Genomic DNA, 19,514 nt, shown 5'->3' with positions numbered 1-19,514 from the left:
AACTCTGTACCCTTCATTTATTCGATTGTCAGGTGGATGGATCGGCAACTACGTCAGCGATGATCTCAGCGTGCATAACACGGACAATCTCGCGAAGACCAAAAGGAAAACGAGCGCGAAGCGACTGGTCAGTCTTGTTTTATTTATCGTCTGCCGCCAATGCGACCCTACTCCGTAGACTCCTCGACATGCAGTTCTTCGCTTGACGTGCTGGCCCAGAGGTAGGGACATGTCAGCGTGCGGCGTGACAGTCCCCCTACTGTACGTACTGACAGGCGCCGAGTGTCGGGACAGCAATGAGGCTGCCCTGAATGACCTCATCGCCCCACAAAACGGATTTTGGCCTCAGTCTGGTCAACGAGACCAGATTTTCGAGGTCAACGGGACGGCATTGTCTTAAAGATATTTATCTCTGTAAATACGACTCGTTCAGAAGGCGCAATAAATGTCATGTTATCCAGACCTAGGAGATCCTAGAATTGGGATAGAGGGAGAGGCCTCCGTAATATGAGATGTAATGCCTATCAGCGTCGGCAGCCCACTTGGTTCCTCCCCCTCCATTTTGCTCATTTTTCTGGTTCCTCCCAACCTCCGAACACAACTGCGAAAGGGGAAAAAAGGGTTAAATTTGAAAAGAACTTCACTCCTTCACTGCTTCCTCTCCTCCTCCCTTGACCTCCCGATTGGCCTTTTCTCCCCCCCTCCCCTCCAATCCTCAGCTATTCATCCTCGCAATAGGTTCATTTCAGGCACTTTTAGCTCAGATCATTACAGGTGGGAGTTCTTTTCTAGCTCTATCTACCCCTCCTTCTCTTCCCTAATCCCACCTGCATCCCGGCGTGACCATCACTGGTCGCTGTCTGTATCTTCGTTCTCCCTCCACCGTTCTTCGTTTGTCCGGTACGCCATATTGTACCGAGAACCTTCCAGCCACCTTGTCTCTCTGCGTCAGCCATAACTCCAGGCGAAGTTTGCCACCTTAATCATCCACTGCTGCTGTCCGTCTCCCCTCGTAATAGCCTTATTGCGTAGGGCAGGCTGCCTGTATACCGCCAACTTGCGCTGCTGTAACTTTGCCATCAGTTCATGGACCAGCAACTGACATGCATCTGAACCAGCAGACCCTCAAAGTAATCTCAGTATTCGTGCCCGTTGGGTAACTTCTTGGACAACCGTCTATCATCAGCCAGTCAGCATAGCTTGAGAGTCCGCATAATATCATTCATCATAACCATGGCGTCAACTACAACCACCAAGACGGTCAAGGAAGAGCAGCCGGTGCAGGTGCGTGTTTTCTGGTGTTTGAATCTTTGACCTTTGACTGATATTGGGACAGTCCAAGCCGAGAACCCTGGCGGACATGGCAGACAGCATCGACCAAGCCACATTCGAACAGATCCTTGAGATGGATGACGAGGACGAGCACGAATTCAGTCAGGGTATCGTGTACGGCTTCTTTGACCAGGCCGAGTCCACCTTTGATAAAATGGAGAAAGCCCTGTGAGTGCCCTTGCGTCTGGCTTAATGGAGCCCATACTGATGACAACTGCAGCGAAGACAAGAAGCTCAGCGAGCTCTCGTCGCTGGGCCACTTTTTGAAAGGCTCGTCGGCTACTATCGGGCTCACCAAGGTCAAGGATGCCTGCGAGAAAATCCAGCACTACGGAGCAGGCAAGGATGAATCGGGAACCAACGACGAGCCAGATGAGAAGGTGTCACTGGAGAAGATTGAAAAAACGCTGGCGACTGCTAAGAAGGATTACAAAGAGGTAGAGAATTTCTTCCGGCGGGAATACTATCGTGATGAGGAGACACCCTCGTCCCCTGAAGAATCCAAAAAAGACGCCAAAGCATAAGATACCTTTTTTGGAGGATTTGGATGGACGAGGTAGAAGGAAGCCGTTACTACTGTCTTGTTAACTGGATATACCACGAGAGGGGTGGCAGTGGACAGCGCCACGCCACGCCCTCCCTCTTCCCATACACAACGCTCGCGTACTCCATTTCAACCTGATCAATGAAATCGATATTCTTTCACACAAGGTACGACAAAATTCGACTTGGAGGACCTACACTCCAGCTGTCCAGGCACGGGACAGTGCGTTCGAGTGTTTCGCTCCGTTAGAGTATTATATGAACCCAAGGCGTTGCCATGATGTTTGTGGTAGATGTTAGGCCTGTGCTTTATGAACGATGATATATCTCATGCACACTGCCTTGTGGCAGGCTGGTAAGCGAAGCCGATACAATCAGTAGTTGTTGAGACTGGTCTCTATCTATTTATGGGCAAAACGCACCAGTGCAGATGACGGTAATGCGGTGTTTTTGCTGGTGGACATCCTGTGAGACAACTCCGTCTGTACAACCTCCTTTCACACCCGCTTCACCCCGTTCTTTCCCACCATGGCCACCTCCCTCGCTTACGTAGAATAGTCTGGGCTCCAATTGGATGCCTCGCCTCGTCAGAATATTAGGTTCTCTTGTCGTCGTCCGATCTGGCCACACGAGCTCTGCATTCTCTTCTTCGCTTTCCCCATGTTGATTGATTACACGCAGATCCAGGTCCAGACACGAATATTCCGAATCGAGCCACGGTGTTTGCCGAGCAGCACAACGCCGACGGCGCAGAACAGAGACTGCGTTTCGTCTGCACTCAGTCGCTCCGTCTGTGCGGGATGTTGAGGGTTGGATGTCGCACAGCAGACGCTCAAGCGGGAGGCGATCGACAGGGAACTCCCGAGTCGCAGCTCGCTACAATTATCTTCTCCATCGGCTTGATATTTACAGCGCCTTTTTTTCAGTGGTAATGGCGAGATATGGATGTGTGTATCCAGAGGGGCGTGCGTGCGTTATGTTGTGTTCTCTTCCACGTTGATCAGGGTCAGGCCCATCTTCTTTTTCGTCTCGGATAGCGACAGGATGAGACGATGGGAAGAAGGGCCACTGGCTGAAGTGCTGAATTCAGTACCTAGTCTTACCTCCTTGGACCGCACTGGGTAGGGTCGAAGGCTGCTTCTATCCAAGCAGCCCTAATCAGACCCGCAGCTTGCACGGTGCCTGGTTGTCGTGTCTACGATCGTCGCCGGGCAGGGCAGGGAAGGACAACAACGGCGCTGCATGCATGCATCCCAGTCACAAACGCAACGAACTCAGTGACGGCTCTCTCCCGTCCTCGAAGCAAAGCGAATCGAAGCATCCTTGACCAGCAACTGCTGGGTTGCGCATTGGCTGATTGATGATCGTCGTTACCATTGCCATTGCGATTGCCTGCCAAACCGCATCCCCGATCCCATCGATCGATGGGGATGAACAAGCCCTGGGTAACTTACTATTGGCAAGGAAGAGGGAGATCAGTCCACCTATGGAGCCACTTTTTTGTTTCCATCCTTTCCTCCTGCGCATCGAGGCCGTTTGTGCGACGTTTAGTTGCCCCATTGGGAAGTAAGCAGCATCCCGGCGCATGTCTTTGACTGGGCCACGGTTGTGTGTTCCTTTCTTTGATCGGTCGTGTAGGTATTTAAGTTTGGCTTCCTTAAACTTGCCATGCTGCTGCTGTTGTCTTCCAGAGCTGCCTCAACCACACCTACCAGATAGCTGCGAGAACAGCCAAACCATATCAACATCCATCTTCCTTACAGTCAACCTTGAAACAACGAAAATGCCCCCAGTAGGGCCACGCGCATCCAAAGAGGAGTTTATGGCCGCTCTCGGCCTTAATTCCCACGATCCTCAGCACGAGCAATACTATCGGGCAATGCGAGTACGTCTCTACCTACTCTTTCCTTTGGTAGCAATTCAGTTAACTAACCTCTTTTACCAGGACGAAACAATATTAATATACAACCTTCTCAACACTTCCCCCTCCAATCTCCTCGACACTCTGACCAATACATCTGACAAGCCGAAGCCACCTTACTTCTGGCACCACATTAAACCTGAGCGCCAGCAATGGGCCATACGGGAGATTGCGCGCAATGCGACACCACGCACGAAGGCGCTGTTTGCCTCAGGTGAGACGAGCGGCGAGTACGGACCGAATTGGGTGGCTGGGTGGCTGCTATACAGTGTGTTTCGAAGTCGGGACGTCAGGAATAATCGAAATAGAAGAAGAGGTGAGGATAATTCAGGCGGGCAGAGTGGAAATCAGAGTCAGGCCGGCGGGCAGGCAAGGGCGTCTGACACGGGTCAGGGGCAGGTGAAGAAGGAGTACTATGATCCTGTGAGGAATGGGTGAGAGTTGGTTGACTGGACTGTACTGGAGTTACGTTTGAAAGGGTTGAGGTTGGCATGAAAATGACTCTGAACTAAAATTGAGATTGAAAGTGTATTTGGCTTAGGGCATAGCATAGCGCAGGCAGCGATGGTTATCGATTTGTTTTAATATCCTTATATAGGATTTTCCCAGCCTCCCAGAAAGAAACGTCAAAAGAGAATGGATTGACGATGCTTCAATATGTGTGGAGTAGAAGTGTATTCAGCGTCAGTAGTCTTGAAAACAAATTCAGCAAACTATCTTACGTCGCTGACGGCCGGTTGTGCGTAAAGTCATCCTACAAAAAATGGAAATTACTGTAGGGCAGAGATGCTTAGGGGTCACTTAGCCGTTTCATGAGCTGGGACTTCCCAGCATTGGGGAAGCCGTAGCCGATTTGCGCCAAAAGCATATGCATATGGATATCGAAACGCATTGAAGCCGTTAAACTTCAGGAATTTCCAATACATGAGGCGTGCAGACACGGCCCGATGTCGGCACTGGTGTCAACATCAATATCTACACAACGTAGTCCTATTATCCAAGCTCTTGAACCCTAGCTTCGTACGCTGAGAGTCGATAAGTTGCTCAGCCTAGTTGTACAAGGAGCGGAAATACAACCTGAGCTGCCGTGATCCAATTTGTAGAATCCAGCAAGGACGCACTATTAAAAGGTAGCATGCATGGCTTCTCCGTCTTCCCTTGGGCTGACATTTCTGTCAACCGCGATCACTATCAGGTCTTCTCTAGGCTCTTGGTAGATGTAGAGCTAGGGTTAACAATAGACCTTGGCCAGTATCTGACTTAGCAGGACAAGTCTATAGACCTCCGTTGAATCTCAGATCTTGCCGCAGGTCAACAGCTCCTCAGAATTCAAAAGGACGGGTTAGGGCATGTCGAACCTATGCGCGCGACTTTTAATTCGCATTATGGACATGGGAAGCACTTCCCAATGGGGATTGCTGCAGACTGGGTTCTGAATGTCGAAGCTGGCTCTAGAGCTTATCAGCTCTAGTGGATTATTTCTGGGCCAAGGATTGCCCGTCTATGGGCTTCCAGTATCGCTGCAGATCTAGTCGGTTTACAATTGGGTTGCGTTTCCACGGTATGGAGCGCAAAGTCACTTCTCGTCTTCTGTTCTTCTGAGATTATTCATACAACTACGTGCTTACTGCTGGATATCTGACTGCATGGACAAACACTCATCTCTGTTTCCGAGAAGGAAGTGTTCAGGTCCCCTCTATGAATACGCTCTATGAAGAGGTGGGTAACCGGAAACCATAATGTGGAGTAGGGAAGCGCGATGAAGATAAAGCAGATGGGTAGGGGGATAGGGATGCAGAGAATGGTGAAGAGTGAGATAAGAAGGCAAAATGCAGCCCTCAGCAAACACATTGATAGCTGTCTTCCTTATAAGGAAGCAGTGTGAGTATCAATATTCGCTAACCAGCCATGTATTATGGCTTCAACGCAAAGTAGACATATGTACAGGTGCTATATACCATCTAGGCATCCAAAACACAAAGGGAAACAAAGAGTAAAGATAGACAGCAGTATCATTTATCAAGGTCCCGTCCCTCCTTGTCTGGATCTTCACCCTTGCGCCTCTGGTGGTCTCTCTCTTTCTTCAGAGCCTCGACGACACGCTCATCCCGCTCGTCCAGCTTCTCATCCCATTCTGTGTCATAGTCTGCGGAAATGGTCTTGATTTCCCGCCGCAGCGCATTCCCCTCATAAATCAGATTCTCCCAGAGTTGTAGATCCACCCCTTTTAGCTGATACAGCTTTTTCTGACGCGCATTGATCGTAAAATCCAGCGCTGAACGATACGAAATTTCGCGGTTGTGGTAGAGGAACCAAAGATAACCTCCCATAAGCGTCGATAGAGATGCCAGGTATGTGATCGGTTCCATCGTGTCCCAGCCCAGGTCAGTCTCGAATGTCAGTTTATAGACAAGAATCCACCATGATACCAGTACTCCGAAGCCGCCGAGAGCAACTCGCTGAGCTCCTCGGTGTGCCAGTTGGTCACACTCATGCTTTATGTCCGCGATTGTGCGGATCCGGTCAGATATTTTTCGCAGCCGCATACGAAGATAATGCGTCCGTTCCTCGAATGAAGGGACCGTTATTCTGACCTGGTCCAGTCCCAGTGGTGCCCCTTCAATGGCCACAACAAACTCCCCTGCGCGCGCGGCATCTCGGATGAAGTCACCAATCTCTGTTGCATGAGACCATCGAACGTATCGTTGCTCACCCTCCCCGTTGGGCTGTGGTTTCTGTAGCGAGCTATACGTGTCGAGCTCTTCATCGGGCGGTTGTGACTCTTCTGGATGGCCCTGACCCTTATCGTCTGCAACAGCGACCTCTTCGACCTCCATTTCTTGTGATGAATCGACAGAGTGCTTGGTCTTTTTACTACTTGCTTTTCGCGGGCGAATAGGGTGGTTTTCGAACTGATATGCGATGAACGAGATGCTCGGTTGTCTCTGGGTTCCATTTTCGTCCTTGATCATTGGTAGCTCAGCCTGAATCAAACGTTCTAGATATGAGAGGGGCTGTTGAGAGTGTATAAGTATAGCGATGGTTTCCACATCTAGTCAGGTTCAGTAGCCTTCAACCGGTCAATATAGAAGCAGCGACTTACTCTTTGGATGATCAGTAGGCAGTGGGATAAGCAACTTCAGCAGTCTGGACGGGGTAGTTAATAGCTTTCCTGTTGTTGAATATCAGCCTCCGAAAACTTCTTCAGACGTAAGATCGTACCTTTCTCCGCCGAATTGCCAAAACTATCCCTAGACCTGGTTTCTCGTCCTAGTCTCTCTGTTCCCTCATCCTCTTCCTCAATCTCCTCTGATCCATTTCTCTCATGCGAGCCCTGCTCCCTCGGTTCCGTCTGTTTCTCGTACCGGGTCGTTTTGCGCCCATCACCACTATCAAGTGATGATTTAGTAAATCGCCTTGTAACCCCATATGGCCCCTTTCCTTTGCTCAACACTCCTGTCTGCACACCCCTAATCAATGATTGACACCCGGAAACGCCATACGTTTGGCGTGACTCTCTACCTATAGCGAAACTCGGTTTCCGATACGGCGAAGAAGATATATTGTTGTATGTATGTGCCCAATTTCGTCCTCCACTTAGTAGCCCCTGCGTAATAATTGTGGCCTGGCGGCTCCGGAGAGCCAATTGCATCTCTCGCTGTTAGGCAATGTTAATGGTAGGTTGGAGAATGCTAAGAGATTATCTGAACCTGTTGCGGTTTCAACGAGATAAGTCACTCTCTATCGTTTCTGCCTACTTATCTTAGGTTGCTGAGAGTGTGCCTCGAATTTTAAGGTCGGATATGAGCAGTGGCCGCGCGGTGATGAATGCTGTTCCAAGTTGTTCCTGCGAGGCAGCTTTATGGTATGATGTCATTATTATTCAGCAGTCTCGACCACTCCCTCAACTATATACATCACTTTTTCCTTTTAGGGACATTGGTCTGGCCCCATCCCCTTCTCGTGATCATAAGATTATACACCGTAATTGACAGCCAACAAAAGTGCATAAAAGTACGTGAATGTACTCCATGAGCGCCTGAAGATACACAATACTTAACAGCATCGATACTGCGCTCGTTGTTCTATGTAATGTTCGTTGTGATTATGCAACTTGAAAGTCCATTTGAGCCAAAAAAAAGTCCGGAATTGGAACGTAAGGTTTATCTGAGAAACTGATTGTTGGCCATTATAGAGCGAAGAGTATAATTGTAAGCATTCTGAAATTGTGGGGATCAGCCAGCAGAGCAGATTTATCACTCTGCCAAAAGAAATCAACATATAACAGACAGCCCTAGGTACTAACAAGTGGATTAACGGATTCGCAATAAGTAAATAAACACCTCGATCTATAGGATATTCAGTCATGTAGGTCATGTCATAAGTCATCAAGTCATAAAATGCCGTAATCGTCTCGAGTCGATCAATTGAATTGCTTGTCCTTCGTTCCAATACCATTCATGGCTTTTTTTCCGAGTGGTAACTTCCGCTCCAGGGTCCAGGCCTGCTTTGGATATAAACTACAACGCCCGCTGACTGAACGCAAAGCTCCTAGAGTGTGGGCCAATCAATAGTCGATCGCGGCCCATCCGCTCCGCCTCATAGCTCTCAGGGCTGCTGCCTCCACTTCTGCTCCCCTCACTCGTCGATATGTCGCTCTCGTCTGCGTAACGGGAACGTCTCCCCTTGCCAATAGCCACAGGGATTCCTTGGACAACACCACCGTGGTCGTGGCCGGCTGGATACTTGCCGTCATTGACGGAGAAGTTGCGACAAATGAGGTAGGCGCGCATGGCTGCGTTTTCGCGGGCTAGGGTTTCTGTGGTGCAAACGACATCCGTCTGGTACTCGCGGTTGTTGACGCGGACGATGCAAGTGTACCCGGTAGCGCTGGCGTAGGATTCATAAAGCGGCTCTGGCCAGTGACGGCGTCGGCAGAGACCTGCACACATGGTTATTGGATACTGAACGTGGGACGTTTGAACCCCAGAGCAGGACACCAATGAAAACAGTTTCCGACGACTCAGCAAATCATACAATTTGAAGATAAGATAGCCCATCTAGTATATTCTCTGCATCCAAACAAGGACCTGCAGGGGGAGTATGTTGAGTATGTTGGCGATACAGTCAACAATCCCCGAACGCGTAAGGCTCAGAGCCCCCGTAGAGCCCAATTGAGGTAGAGTTTGCGGCAGGGGACCTCAAACAAAAATAGAAAGACTACATACTTGCAAGGTAGAGAACATAGTACATCTTGACCACAGGCAGTGCCCAATGGATAGCGTGGTGTACGACGATGTTGAGTCAGTATTTGCTGCCTTGACTTATTGGGTACTGCACGAGATCCCGCAATCACCCAAGGGATATTGAAACAAGCCCTATATTGACGGATGTTTGTTTGATGCCCAACGGCCACGTTTTGCTGCGACAATCAAGGTCCGCGACAGGGGGAATGAGGCGAAAAGGCTTAGGATGGAAGAATTGAGGCAGCGGGAAGGGAATCCACAAGGAATATGAAGCTAGCAGCCCTAGGCAAACAGCAGGATGTCCTGCGCTCGCGGAAGACGAGATAAAAGGAAAAGGTCAGCGGCGGTCATCATGTTAGTTAGGTATAATGAGCTCAAATAAGCCAGGTGGGGTCCCTAAAGCAGCGGCAGAGAAAGAGGGACAGGAAATATCAAAGGCGAAAGGATAGTCTAAATGGAAAATAGTGGGAAATATTAAAATGGTTTGAATGGCAATGGCTGCCAGCGGCGCAATGGAGATTCTCCACCGAGTCGGTGGACAGAGACATGGAAGGGAAGAGTTCAATGGTGCAGTGCGGTCCTAAAGTTTCCTAGCTTCAATCGTCTCGCTTTCCTTCTGTTTGGAGGTTGAAACCATGATGTGCTGGCATGGCTTGTAGCCAGTGATTCAGCATGAAAGATCAGGAAGTATTGACCCATCTGCCACGGTGTAATTCGCCGCTAATCTAGGCGGCGAAGATTGACATGGCGCTCAGGATTTCCCGGCCAAATCGGCCGTCTCGACCTTTGTGGACTTCTGCAGCATGTGTGCCGATTCTCTGGGTACAGACCGCCGGCGAGCGAGCATCTTTGACCTTTTGGTTTTTTTGATTATTGGCTTTTTCTGTTGATTATTATCGGAATGCCTGTGATTGTAAGGATGAAAAGGCGACTTCGCAACCCCGCAGAGAGGATTGAAACCATAAAACACCATCTGACACCAGCGCCAACAGTCGAAAAAGACCTGCATAAGAGGAATTAGACTAGGGAAGGTCTTGAGTGTCCGCTAATGCAGACAATGATGATTGACAATGAGTGGTGGCTCATGCCGCGCAGGAAAGGTCAGAAGTTCCTGGACGAGATCCATGACTGTCCATGAGCATTTGGTATGGAGAAAAATAATAGAACTTAGAACAATATTCGTAGTAATCCCTAATTTCTTCCAATCTTAGTGGGACTTACCTGCGCGCTTTGGCATTGATTGATGCTGCTTAAGGGGGGATTGAGCTCGTCGTTAACTCGGCTTCTTAACCGAGATTTGCATCCTGCTGAGACCCGATACTCTGTGAGTAACAGAGCTTATGAAACTGGCGCCGATCATTGTATGTCGCGAATGTCCCGAAACCCAACTTAAACGGAAACTAAGCCAACGAGTGTATTCTTTTCAATTGGCGGTCGTCTACGGCGACGTTCCTGGATGGTACGATAGGCTGGTAGTCAAAACCCTAAGAAGTCGTGAACTTCCCACCCAAGCGTCAAGGACAGAGTGGCCCAGCCGTGGCCCGTTATTGAAGTTGACGCCGGCGGCAGGCATCGGATGCAATGATGAGTTGGCAGTTTCGCTTGCTTCGCGCGGCGGGGAAACCCATGCCACTTCCTCGACACGAGGCGGAAAGGAGAAAGACTTAAAAACCTTGCAGCCGCATTAGCACAATCCTTTCTATTGCTCATCGATATCTCCGGGGAATACAATTCACCGTCAGCGGCGCCAACCTGCCTCGCTCCCCTGTCGCCGCCAGCGTGGACGGGTTGCAGCGGATTCCTGTGTTCGATGTCCGTGCATGGTGCGAACCGGCTTCCTGTCAAGAGAATGAATCTCAGTATTGTGATGAGAGATGTGAATCGAAGCGAGTAGGACTTGACGGTCCTCCCATTCTTTTGAGCTTTCCTCCGATTTGATGTGCCCTGCGCGTGCTTACTCGTGACGGAGAACGGCTTATTATGCATTAGGTCCTATCCGTTATGACAGACAGCGTTTAGAGGCTGCAGGTCTGGCTATCGAAAGCCTGTGAGAAGAAGTTGAGGTAATGGCTGGGAAGAAGGAAAAGTGATCGAAAAAGAAAAGAACCTGTGAGACCCCTGGTTGGTGTGAAGATTGAGTGGTCCGTTCATCAGACTCCCAGTCATTCTATCAACTACTATCAGAAAGAACGAGTTGTCAACCATGAGTCAACTCTATGGCTAATGTATAATAGCGAAGATTAATCCCGTGTTTTAGCATGCTGGACTGACACTTCAATCTGCGTAGGTGCTGAAATCCTACTCAACTCTGAACTGAATGTCTGAAGACAGAAGAACTATAGATCTTATTTTGGCGAGATACTATACAATATAGTGAAATATCAATCATCTCATGATCCATCTTCCAGATATCTATTTCCATTTCATCTTCTGTACGCTTCATTCTCCAACATTTTCCCAAGGCTTCTGTTCAAACCAGAGACGCATATTTTCTGCGGCCTTGTGGGGAATAACATACAGAGGGTGAAAAGCCTTCAGGCGGTCACTTTCATCAAAGACATTAACATCGTACCCTTTCTCGTCCGAATCCCAAGCAGGCCGATATTTCCATGAAAACGCCGACGAAAAACGTCCGTTGGGAACAACGCTGGAATTGGTGTGGTAGTGGTAGTGCTGAACGGAGCTTAGGCCAGTAAGAGTGTAGCAGGTATGATATGAGTCTGGGTGTCTAGAGCTCACATTAGTGTCTTGCAATAATCGAGGCCGTGGTCAACCTACTTCCCGGGCTTATCACGGAGCCCTCCGTTCTTCGACTGACAGCAGCCAAGGATATATCTTGTCAGTCCCTCGCGGCTGTAAAGATTGCCAACAGCAGGCTTAGGGCCAGCGGCATCCTGAACGCCGTCCAGCGCAGATTGGATCAACGGCCAGCAACTACCAACCCAGTGACTATAACATCCATCGACCAGCTTATTGGTTCTTCCGGCGAATCCCCCCTCTGGTGCGTACTGTCGAGCAGAAAGCCAGGAAAGGAGCATTTGGACATCCATGCACCTATTTCCATCAGTAAGCACCACATAAATTATAGATTAGGAGTATTCTTACTTCGGTATAGTCGCCTCAGGTTCGCCGAGGATGCATAGACACGCCAATGCACAAAATGCGTATGCGCCATGCGCCTCTGAACCTGGGCTCCCGGAGATTCCACCCTCAAAAGTTTGGCCTGGGCACTGTCAGTGATATCCATTAAGCTAGCTCGGGGACTCTACATCGTGACAGGTATTCCCAGAGGCCGTCGGTGAACGTCTCCAACCCATACTCTCGTGCTTTGGCCTCCGGGGGCAAAGTAAGTGGCAAGTTGAGAAGCGAGATAATCACCATTGCGCAGTAGGCGCCTCTAATATGCATTTAGTCAATGCAGGAAAGAAAAATTACATGAGCTAGACTTACCGCACGTCTTCTTCTCCACCCTCACAAACTGTGATGCCGCCATCTGGCTGCTTGAGCTTTCCCAGCCATTTCCACCTGCTTCTTTGTTAGAGTGTCCCCCAAGAAAGAGAAAGTAACTTACATCGCTTGGCGATCGATGAGGTTGAATGCCTCTTCGCCCCCAACCATAGCTAAAGAGAGCACTGCGGCATAACTTGATGCACAATGCGATATTTGGCCATGACCGCCTCCAAACCCGCCTGTGGGGTTCTGCATTGGTGTAATGGTAGCGATTGCACTAGAAGAGGAGTCTTAGAAGGTCGTTCTTTCTTAGAGATGATGTCGGACAAGGACGCCGTATCAGAGGGATACCTGCAAGCAATCGCAAGATTTACATTCAAACTGAGCGGTTGCTTACCGTTCACGGTGTCTGCTCAAGTCTTCTCCGAGAAGACTCAAAGCAGCTAGCGCCCAATAAATCATCCAAGGCCGACTGGCATCCATTGCAACGAACCCTGGGGGGTAGTCTTCTAGAGAATCGCACAGATAGCCAATATGCACATCGCGCATGAGAGAAGGCACGCCATGACGATTGAGAGGGCCCTTTTGACTGCTGTGAGCGCCTGCTAGAAAGGGTAGGCACTTGTTGATGGTCTCAGCCTGCAGCTCGCTTGTTTCGGTGATGAGTGTGTCACGGATCACAGGCGGCTCTTGGAAGAGACGAGGGATCGCAGCATGAATAGTAGCGTCCGCCATTTTGACGCCTCTTGTTGGCGATTGATAATACCTTGAACCGGACCCGAGAGAAGAACTGCTACTCGCCGGTGGTTGGGTTTGGGCTTTCTGAGGCTGAGGCTTCTCTACCTGGACCGTGGGGTTAGTTGATGGAAATCGAACTCTGCGACGCTTTCTCCCCGTCGCAGCAATAATAGGCATGGGCTTGCAAGAGGACGAAATATATAGAAAACGCTGGTTTAATTTTGCATTGAGGAACCACTAGGACTGGTATTATTCTCTGTTCCTGATTGTTGCCTCCTGGTTGACAATTGATGGTCGACCATTGTTCTTTTCTGCTGACCAGATTATCCACTGTGGCCTCGGCCCAGGAGGGCGAATTAGCCAAGTGCGCAGGACTCCCACAACTCCCGTCTTCCGTCGTTCCCAAGCAAGGCATTGCAAAGGGAAACATTGATATAATATCCTCTGCACCTGAAACTCCCAGATGAGAGATACCTGAAATTCGGTAATTTGTTAGACGATGGCTTGTCCTCGCATCCTGCTGACAGGTCCCGTGACTCTCTTCACTGCCAGAGCAAATTCGGGAAGGATCGCCGCTTTCCAAGCTTCGGGTCTTCTTTGTAGGATCGGATACGTCTGACGTTCCATCTCCCAGCCCCGTTGTCAATCATGGACGCTATCCCCTCTTTCCAGACCCAATTGCTACTTGTGCGTGCGCTAGACCAAAGGGAGACAGGAAGGCTGATGCCTCTTTCTCAACAACTGTCTCGTCGGGCCTGTACGAAAACAAAACATCGAGGACCCATGCTTAATGTCCAAACTACGGATCCAGATATTGCCGGTCTTGCCAGTCACTCAGACGAAGCCAGTGCGAATCTGGTAGTCCACTGGGGTCTAACGGACAACTAACGTGACAACCGGGATGGCTTGCATAACCCAGTTAAAATTTAAAGTTATTAGTTGTACGCTTATTGCTGCTAATTACAAAGTGTATTTCTAGATCGCCACCCAAAGCAGCGACAGCTCCTCTGCCTTGATCTCGCGTTAGCCCGTTGCTGATAACAACTCGCACAGTCGCGGTACTTCCTTGACGAACGGGGAGTTGGAAAAGAGACCAAACGCGTTGGACAGGATGCGAGATGGCCTGCAGTCGCGGAGGGACTGTCTACGAGTCAGGATCAATGGATACGACAAGGATGAGAATCAGCAACACGATTTGCCAAACTTCATTATAGTGGAGATCCCCACGCTCAAGCGGCTGCAGAAAACTTCCCTTCCGGCTTGTGTTTGCCTGCCTGAGCTTCTTGCCCCTTCAAGACTGCTCCGCGATAATGCGACCAGCTACAGAGGAGCTCGCTGGTAGACTTTTATCCTTGCAGATCGGTTGAGAGGCAAGATATGACCTATCATTTGACTACGTCGCTTCTCTTACAGAATGAAGCTACTTCTCCTTACACGTCCAAGGATTGGTTGAGCATCGAGGTCATACGGACGGCGCTAAGAGTATCAAGGCCGCGAGCAGAGGGCGGCCTTTTTCAATAATGGAAAATGGGGGCAGATTTCTTTTCGTATGCCAGTGCGTCATGGTTGCATCGTGCAGTCACAGGCTGCGGAAAGGGCACTTACTTGCGTGACAGTCAAACCGACATGCTATATCTCCTCTATAATGACCAACTGTTCTGCAACCTCGCCGCGAACATCATCTATAGGCCCGAAGGCATTAGGCTGGGCCAGGTCACAACTGTACAGTAGTAGCGCGCCAATGGAGATTGAAGCTAGTAGTGCAGCGTCAGCCACCTTGTTGGCGATGAGCGCTACATGTGTGCCGCGATGATTGAACAATGAACACTAATTGAGCGATTGAATTTTATTGGCAGCGACTGACCAGGTAAACGTTTATTGAGCCTGATCTATCTCTTCATTCTCGCTAGGAGTGCATTACTCGACCAAGACATCGCTTCAACTGCGCAGACTATGGCGTGGAGTTTGGAGGTGCGAAAACATGACTTTCAACTTGTTTCTTCCTCACTAAACAAATAGAATTAAGCGACAGAAGAATGCTCTTGCTCCATATGATGGCGAGTCCTCGGGCAAGCGAATTTACTCCGAGCAGCCCTGTCACAGCTGCTTGACACGGCCGTGCTTACAACCTTGTGCTTCATGGTCAGCGGGGTCAGTCCGGGCCAGGCTTTCTCGCCTCCGACGGTCCTGCGTATGTATTATTGCCACGCCCGCGGATCGGCGCTCGCCTCAACAGATCTGAGGCCATGAATTTCCACTGATCTTCCTCTTCCCGAGAGCGCGTCCCATGTCTCTCGCCCGGCAAAGCCGCACGGTGCCATGGGACTCCTTTTTGAAGACCCAGGCGTTTCCTTCAGGCATTGAGGTTTGGCCGAGTCTCGACTGAAGCAATATGCAGGACGTTGATGACGAGCGCCAACTGCAACGTAGAATCACCACTCTGGAGTGGATTGGGATTGATCCTGTCAGCAAGTCAGCATTCTTATTCCTGAAAAAGAGAAGGGCCGTACCGTGGACCCTGTGGGCATTGTTAGCTCAACAGACGGAGTAAGCTACTCTCTATTGAGTATCTCTATGACCAATTTCCAGTCGTAGTCGCCGCGGGCTCCGAGTTGCAGCCAGCACTCGTCTTTCGAGTTCGATGATGAGATGATAATCATGGGACTGGCTGCTTGACGCCTTAGTGGTCCATCATCGCCTCAATCCTGCTGGCTGTAGGAGAACTAAACTGCAACAGGCAACATGTGTGCGAGTTTGGACCAACTCCAACCAACGAAAGCGCCACGCGCGTGGCATTAGCAGCAGTACGCAGTCTTCCTACTCGAAGGCCAAGCGGTGCCCCACCCCGATAGCGATAACTCCTTCCCAGGTTCCCCTAGCGTATCTCCGGCTCACGCACCTCCCGCTTCACCGCTGCTTTGCTCCCCACCGCTTCTGCCCGCCATGGTCTCATCCTATCGCCGTGCCCTCTTCTTCCTCTCGCACCCCCGGATTCTGGGCTTTCTGCTCATCCGAGTGCCTTTTCCCTGAGGCTTCGTGGTCATCTTCCATCCAGCTTTTCTTCTCTTTTGTACGACTTTCGTCTTTGGACACCCTCCACCTCTCTGATTTCGACTTTTGTTGTCTTTATCTCTGGATATAGGCTACAGTGACCATGTCTAATGTGGATTTGACCGGCGACGGCTTTATCGGGCTTGATTATGACTCGAGGAACTACATTCAGGCTCAGTCATGGCCTGTGGCGGTGGACCAGCGGGCAGACGCTTCGCGAGATATCTCACCCTTGCAAACCAGCGGTCACTCCTTCGAGCAGACAGTAGCCCAAGATCCAAACCTCATCGTTGACTGGCAATTTCAACATTTACAACCCCACCTTCAATATCCTCAGGATGAGGCTGCTGCCGCTCCCCAGTTCACCACCGCAAGCTATGGCATGACTATCCACTCGTCTCCTATTGATATGATGTCGGCACCTCACGGTCACATGAGCACTAGCCTGCTCGACGGGCCTTATTTACCTCTCGCTGCGCCCGTTGACATGGTTTCATATCAGTACCAAGATCTCCAGACAGATCTGCTTGGATTTCAAACTCACGGCCTTCCGGACATGTCTTCCTATGCGGCACCACAGAATATGGTTGGAAGCAGTTCGCCGACGGACACGTACCTCGAGGTTCGGTCGCTCACTAGTTCAAGTAGTGATAACGGTTGGAGTATGATCGAGCCCCGTCATTCACATGAGTTTTCTTTCCCGGATCAGGTCTTCATCAACCCGACACAGACTCTACACGACAGAAGTCTCTCCGAGTCCTCGTACTCGACATCATACGGCAGCTTTGTGGAGGTCTCCAATCCGGTCAATTCGCCATGCTCGGAAACCAATTTCGAGTCCGCATTCAACAGTCCCGTGAACCGACGTGTTTCCTACGACCACACATCTCATGGTTCGCAATCACCCACGGCAATTAGCCCCGCTGCTATTGTCCGACCCATCCAAGTTCCTGCAAAGAAAGACACTTCACCGACACGCTCTTCAGCCAGCTCGTCTTCACCCCCGAGCAGAAAGGGGTCTCGCAAGAGCCCGATCGCTGCGAAGACTGCTGAGACCAAGGTCCGCAAGCAATCGCACGGGAAGTCTGAGCCAGGTGAGAAGAAGGTAGGGAAGCGCAAGGGGCCTCTGAGGCCCGACCAGCGAAAGCAGGCCAGTGAGATTCGCAAGTTACGAGCCTGTCTACGTTGCAAGTTCCTCAAGAAGACTGTAAGACTCTCAAGCTTATTACCAACATCCAAAATTCACTAACCGAAATAGTGCGACAAGGGCGAGCCATGCGCGGGTTGCCAACCTTCGCATGCTAGATTATGGCAGGTTCCCTGCACCCGTATTGACATTAAGGAAATCGGTTACTTTATGAAGGACTGGAAGGCAGACTATGAGCGACACATCACCCTCGGTTTCTCAGTTGGCAATATTAAGGGATTCTCAGACCAAGAGAGGACGCTCTTCATTACCCACGGATATGGGCAGGTGCTTCCGATCAATGCGCGCGAAGTGTATGTGCACAACGAACAGTGTTTCAGTATTGACTGGGTGGAGGGTATGAACCGCGAACCCAGCCAGTTCGAGGTTGAAACAGCGAAATTGTCCGCCGGTATGGAAGGAGTCTCACATGCCATGCTGTCCGACTACTTGGATCGCCATATCGACGGCAACGGTACCTTTGAGAAGTTCGTCGATGATTACTTCGAGGGCACCCCATTCCTAACGCAGATGCTAAAAACCGCATTCCGGTATTATTTCCGCACAAAGATGCCCGTGATCCGCAAGGCCTTGAAGCTTATTCTTGCTTATAACCTGACACTTCATGTCACAATGGTGGAGGGCGTTGGTGATGAAGAAGGCTTCCTGGGCAAGATTGAAGACCCGAGCTCGAAATTCAAGGGCAAGACGGTGGCACCCGTGATGATCAATTTCCAAGTCAAGTGCGCCCTAGCTAGCATGTGGCGTGAGCTACAGAAGGATGTCCTGGAGGAACTGTCGAGTCTCTATTCCAGTGTCTACAGCGGCGAGAAATTGAAGAACTGGCCTACAATCTTCATGCTCGCGTCAATCCTTCTCGCAGTCTGGGAGGAAATGCAGTTTGACTGTCACTACCGCACTCCCGTATGTCCTTTTTTTTTGAGGCACAAGGGTTCTTACTAACTTAAGGAATAGGACGCTGCTGCAGTGGAGAAATTCTGCCATGATATGGAGACTACTCCTGTCGGAGTCATTGTCGGTTTGTTCCAGGCGATCTCTCAGAAGTTGCCTTCATTCTCCGACTGGGACACATCCAAGCATCATCACTTGCTGCACTCAAATCCTGACGTCTGCAACACAATGACTGAAGTCCGCCAGCACGTTGAAAAATTTGGTAAGTTTCCCCTTTCCTATATGGAATTTCATACTGACGATTCGCAAGAAACCTACCTCCGTGGCCGTTCAGCGTCAAAATTCAACAGGAACGACTTTGACTGCCTTTCCAACAAATTCGTCTCTAGACTTGTGATCCGTGCGAACTAGAACGACTGAATCTAAGCACATATATATGGCTCGGCAACTAAACGATACGAAAAGCACGACGAGATATGCAAGCATTTATGATTATGAGACTCGCATTGAAGCTCTTTCTCTGTCACCTACATTTGATTGTCTCGGTCATTCCTCAACTGTCCTACGTTTTTCCTTATTTTGTTCTGGGAACCGGTATTTCCCTTTCGTGTCTCGCATGTTCAGCCCGAAGCATATGTTTGTCATTTATCAAAACTACGCTCTTTTCCTCTTCAGTGATGTACCTTCTCGCACAGTACTTACAGCAGCGATGATGAGGATCACGATGTTACGATATTATACGGTCACGAAAACGTTCGACAGCGAATCATGGTGGCAACTGAGTTGTCGAGTCCTGCTGGAGGCTAGTTCTCGCTTCATGACGCTGATTGTTTGCATTTGTGTACTTAATCCGTTTCTTTCCGACTTCTTGTGTTAAGTATTGATGTTGATGGCTTTCTAAGTCGAAAGCGGAGGACGTTTAGGTTCTACAATACCAGGAGGAGCAATCTAGCTGGATTTCCTTCTCAGAATCATTGGTATATTTTCTTTAAGAAACTCAATGATATCCCGTTTTAAAGCTTATCTCATGTATCTCGACTAATCGAGTATACACTAGCATACGCGCAGTATCAACAGCCCAAACCTGGTTCTGCCGCATTGGGGTCCCTTGCATATCTTACGTAGTGAGGTACGT

At 49.8% G+C, this 19,514-nt stretch overlaps 6 protein-coding genes across 6 annotated transcripts, besides 1 other annotated feature; 3 read left to right on the top strand and 3 right to left on the bottom strand.

The window, feature by feature from the left end:
- Positions 1-19,514: part of a sequence feature (contig 1.30 489..89802(1)) that runs on past the window's edge.
- Positions 1,037-2,236, top strand: ypdA. Its single transcript, XM_654517.2, has 3 exons — positions 1,037-1,284; positions 1,337-1,500; positions 1,553-2,236. The coding sequence occupies exons 1-3, from the start codon at positions 1,234-1,236 to the stop codon at positions 1,854-1,856; spliced, it is 519 nt and encodes a 172-aa protein (XP_659609.1). The 5' UTR covers positions 1,037-1,233; the 3' UTR covers positions 1,857-2,236.
- Positions 3,659-4,466, top strand: ANIA_02004 (uncharacterized protein; the record flags this gene model as incomplete). The annotated part of the gene is made up of 3 exons (XM_654516.1): positions 3,659-3,760; positions 3,821-4,230; positions 4,406-4,466. The coding sequence occupies 3 exons, from the start codon at positions 3,659-3,661 to the stop codon at positions 4,464-4,466; spliced, it is 573 nt and encodes a 190-aa protein (XP_659608.1).
- ANIA_10250 (uncharacterized protein) lies at positions 5,650-7,597 on the bottom strand. The gene is given in 4 exon segments (XM_050612938.1): positions 5,650-6,581; positions 6,597-6,848; positions 6,900-6,968; positions 7,019-7,597. The coding sequence occupies 4 exon segments, from the start codon at positions 7,446-7,448 to the stop codon at positions 5,809-5,811; spliced, it is 1,524 nt and encodes a 507-aa protein (XP_050468789.1). The 5' UTR covers positions 7,449-7,597; the 3' UTR covers positions 5,650-5,808.
- Positions 8,317-9,236, bottom strand: ANIA_10252 (uncharacterized protein; the record flags this gene model as incomplete). Its single annotated transcript, XM_050612937.1, has 2 exons — positions 9,025-9,236; positions 8,317-8,738 (listed from the first exon to the last, which is right to left on the bottom strand). Exons 1-2 carry the CDS (start codon positions 9,047-9,049, stop codon positions 8,317-8,319), a joined length of 447 nt encoding a protein of 148 aa, XP_050468788.1. The 5' UTR covers positions 9,050-9,236.
- Positions 11,482-13,501, bottom strand: ANIA_02002 (protein farnesyltransferase ram1; the record flags this gene model as incomplete). The annotated part of the gene is made up of 7 exons (XM_654514.2): positions 12,890-13,501; positions 12,614-12,769; positions 12,493-12,567; positions 12,312-12,439; positions 12,148-12,265; positions 11,821-12,096; positions 11,482-11,770 (listed from the first exon to the last, which is right to left on the bottom strand). The coding sequence occupies exons 1-7, from the start codon at positions 13,405-13,407 to the stop codon at positions 11,482-11,484; spliced, it is 1,560 nt and encodes a 519-aa protein (XP_659606.2). The 5' UTR covers positions 13,408-13,501.
- Positions 16,100-18,790, top strand: ANIA_02001 (Zn(II)2Cys6 transcription factor domain-containing protein; the record flags this gene model as incomplete). The annotated part of the gene is made up of 5 exons (XM_050612936.1): positions 16,100-17,488; positions 17,540-17,781; positions 17,845-18,391; positions 18,443-18,641; positions 18,690-18,790. Exons 1-5 carry the CDS (start codon positions 16,385-16,387, stop codon positions 18,788-18,790), a joined length of 2,193 nt encoding a protein of 730 aa, XP_050468787.1. The 5' UTR covers positions 16,100-16,384.

Source organism: Aspergillus nidulans, chromosome VII (genome assembly GCF_000011425.1).
Source record: "Aspergillus nidulans FGSC A4 chromosome VII".
Classification (NCBI taxonomy): Eukaryota; Fungi; Ascomycota; class Eurotiomycetes; order Eurotiales; family Aspergillaceae; genus Aspergillus; species Aspergillus nidulans.
Note: the sequence above shows the minus strand (reverse complement) of the source record. Positions and strands in the feature narration are given on the sequence as shown.

What these genes read in the sequence shown, in the direction of transcription:
- ypdA (XM_654517.2), top strand. Translation starts at nt 1,234, where the DNA reads ATGGCGTCAACTACAACCACCAAGACGGTCAAGGAAGAGCAGCCGGTG. An exon ending in AGGAAGAGCAGCCGGTGCAG is followed by an intron (nt 1,285 to 1,336) that starts GTGCGTGTTTTC and finishes ATATTGGGACAG; the next exon opens with TCCAAGCCGAGAACCCTGGC. An exon ending in GATAAAATGGAGAAAGCCCT is followed by an intron (nt 1,501 to 1,552) that starts GTGAGTGCCCTT and finishes TGACAACTGCAG; the next exon opens with CGAAGACAAGAAGCTCAGCG.
- ANIA_10250 (XM_050612938.1), bottom strand. Translation starts at nt 7,448, where the DNA reads ATGCAATTGGCTCTCCGGAGCCGCCAGGCCACAATTATTACGCAGGGG. An exon ending in TGGCAATTCGGCGGAGAAAG is followed by an intron (nt 6,969 to 7,018) that starts GTACGATCTTAC and finishes ATTCAACAACAG; the next exon opens with GAAAGCTATTAACTACCCCG. An exon ending in GCCTACTGATCATCCAAAGA is followed by an intron (nt 6,849 to 6,899) that starts GTAAGTCGCTGC and finishes GAACCTGACTAG; the next exon opens with ATGTGGAAACCATCGCTATA.